This window comes from Papaver somniferum, chromosome 9 (assembly GCF_003573695.1).
Source record: "Papaver somniferum cultivar HN1 chromosome 9, ASM357369v1, whole genome shotgun sequence".
Classification (NCBI taxonomy): Eukaryota; Viridiplantae; Streptophyta; class Magnoliopsida; order Ranunculales; family Papaveraceae; genus Papaver; species Papaver somniferum.
The window spans coordinates 174,249,034-174,251,253 of NC_039366.1; the positions used below are offsets into that span (position 1 = coordinate 174,249,034).

Below are 2,220 nucleotides of genomic sequence, written 5' to 3' on the forward strand. Positions count from 1 at the left end.
GATGATTTAGCGGGTCACGTGTCGCTTTAGCCAGTGTGATTGTATTTCATGGATCATTACTGACTACGTGGACATTGGTCCATCTGGCTCAGCCGGAGGCGTGGAGGAAATTTGGCAAAAGATATGATAAAGGATTATTGTTCAAAAATAATTTCTAATGCAACATCTCTACAGCCAAACTACTCGAATAACCAGAAAATATCTACTGTAATGGAAGATAAATAATCTCATGAAGAATCGCGAACAAAAACTAATCATCAGATGCGTCAGATTCTTCAGAATCATCAGATCTGTCACCATCATCATCTTCCGAAGAATCCTCGTCTTCTTCTTCAGAGTTACTATCAGGGATGTTGACCAAATCTGGATGAATCTCAGGATCGATGTATAATGAGTCCAAGTACTCTTCTTCTTTACGCTCAGCTTCGAGGTCAGCTTTGACCAATTTCTCAATCTCCCTGGTGCACCGATCTGGCTTAATCTTGCGATCCCGTGACACCCACACGGGCTCATCTTCCGAAGCATCAGAGTCTGAGGGTACACCGTCAGCTCGGAATCGAAGTTTTTCCTTAGCTGCTAGCAATCTGCGCTGGACTCGGTCTCTTCTACGTCGATGATCATCCAACCTGTCATCCTCGGCTTTTCTCTTCATGAGCTCGTCATAAGTGACTCTCCTGTAATCAAGAGGCGCACTATGCTTCGTTCCTTCAGCATGATTTTTCCTAGCTCGAGCTTTGGCCGCAGAAGGCCTAGAGTCCTCTTCAAAAGAAATGGAAGAATAATAGTGATCATAATCACTGCTGCTGCTGGAAGCCACCATTTTCTGAAACCAGAAGTACAAAATTATAAATATACTAATATCGGAGTTGCAAGAAAATGGTAATCCTCAACTCTTACCTATTTACGATTTCACGAACTTAGTGATAACAGCGTAAAACTCCGAAAACTTGCTTACCCTTTGAAACCTACAAAAGTGAGCAAAAGAATTATCATTCAAGAGTCAACACTGACTTTTCACGAAACTATGAATAATTCACATAACCTTCCATATGGACATTCGCTGATTTTTTACGTGTACATTACAAAATCATTAAACTCACGTATGCACTACGAGTTCATCAACTCGTAAAAAATATTGTTTGCTTTCAACAATTTTTCATAAATCAAAACTTGATTTTTCTTTAATAAAAACGTGAATAAGTCACGTATTTAAAAATATATATATATATATTCGTGAGCTGAATAACTCACGTAAATATATATATATAAAAAACTTCTTTGCTCAGTCGAGCATTCGTCTATGGAACGAGGGTCTTTTCTATTGTTGCAAAGGTACACATATTCTAAATAAAATTTTGAAAGTTCATAAACAAATTTTTATCATGAACTCCAGTTCTTTTCAAAATTTCCTTTAACCCTAAGGATCATTATTTATTACTTTTATTACGAATAAACCTACGTTCCTAAAAGTACTTGCAAAGTTCATGCTTCGAAAACAAACTTGGGTTTTCATGAAACCTAATAAACAAAACTTTTACTACTGCAACTAGACCATGTATATTCAAATTTTATGTATCTCTTCCATATTAGGGATTTTTGCTCGTTTCCTAAACTAACGAACGAACGGGCGCACATATACGTTTTCTAAAAATTCTTCATAAATCCTACGCATGCATGTAACCATGGGATTTTCTTGTGTTTATGAGAAACTCATGAAATCATAAAACACAGAGCAAAAAAAAAATTCGGACCTACCCGGTCGGCGCCGACCGGATTTTGGCCGGACGGTGATCGGCGGCGGGTGGCGTCCGGCGAATTTTCTTCCCCTCCTGCTGCTGCTCGCGTGAAGGTGGTGAAGAGATGAAGAAGCCTGGTCGGTCAAAAATAAAATAAATTTTAGGGTTTCTTCCCTTTTATATCAAATTTATTTCCAAAACCTAATAAAGCGTGGGTTACCTTTTTTGGACCCGGGCCCGTAAATCCTAAACCGACCATAACTAGGCTTCTGAACGCCCAAAGCAGCAGTGCCTCATCTCTCCACGCTTACGAGATAACACTCTATTTTTCTATCGAGGTCCTTATTTGCGCGTTTGCTCGTACATGACACCATTGGAGCAAATCGAGGATTCTGAGACTACCTTTATATGACTGAGTTCAACCACCGATCTCATCGACTGAAAATCACCATTTAATGGTTACTGCGGAACATGACTGTCCCTC

At 39.2% G+C, this 2,220-nt stretch overlaps 1 protein-coding gene across 1 annotated transcript; it reads right to left on the reverse strand.

Annotated features, from left to right (window-relative positions):
• Nucleotides 1-250: 250 nt before the first annotated feature.
• LOC113312890 (histone chaperone rtt106-like) lies at nucleotides 251-1,080 on the reverse strand. The gene is made up of 3 exons (XM_026561621.1): nucleotides 1,073-1,080; nucleotides 956-965; nucleotides 251-823 (listed from the first exon to the last, which is right to left on the reverse strand). The coding sequence occupies exons 1-3, from the start codon at nucleotides 1,078-1,080 to the stop codon at nucleotides 251-253; spliced, it is 591 nt and encodes a 196-aa protein (XP_026417406.1).
• Between the last annotated feature and the right edge of the window lie 1,140 nt (nucleotides 1,081-2,220).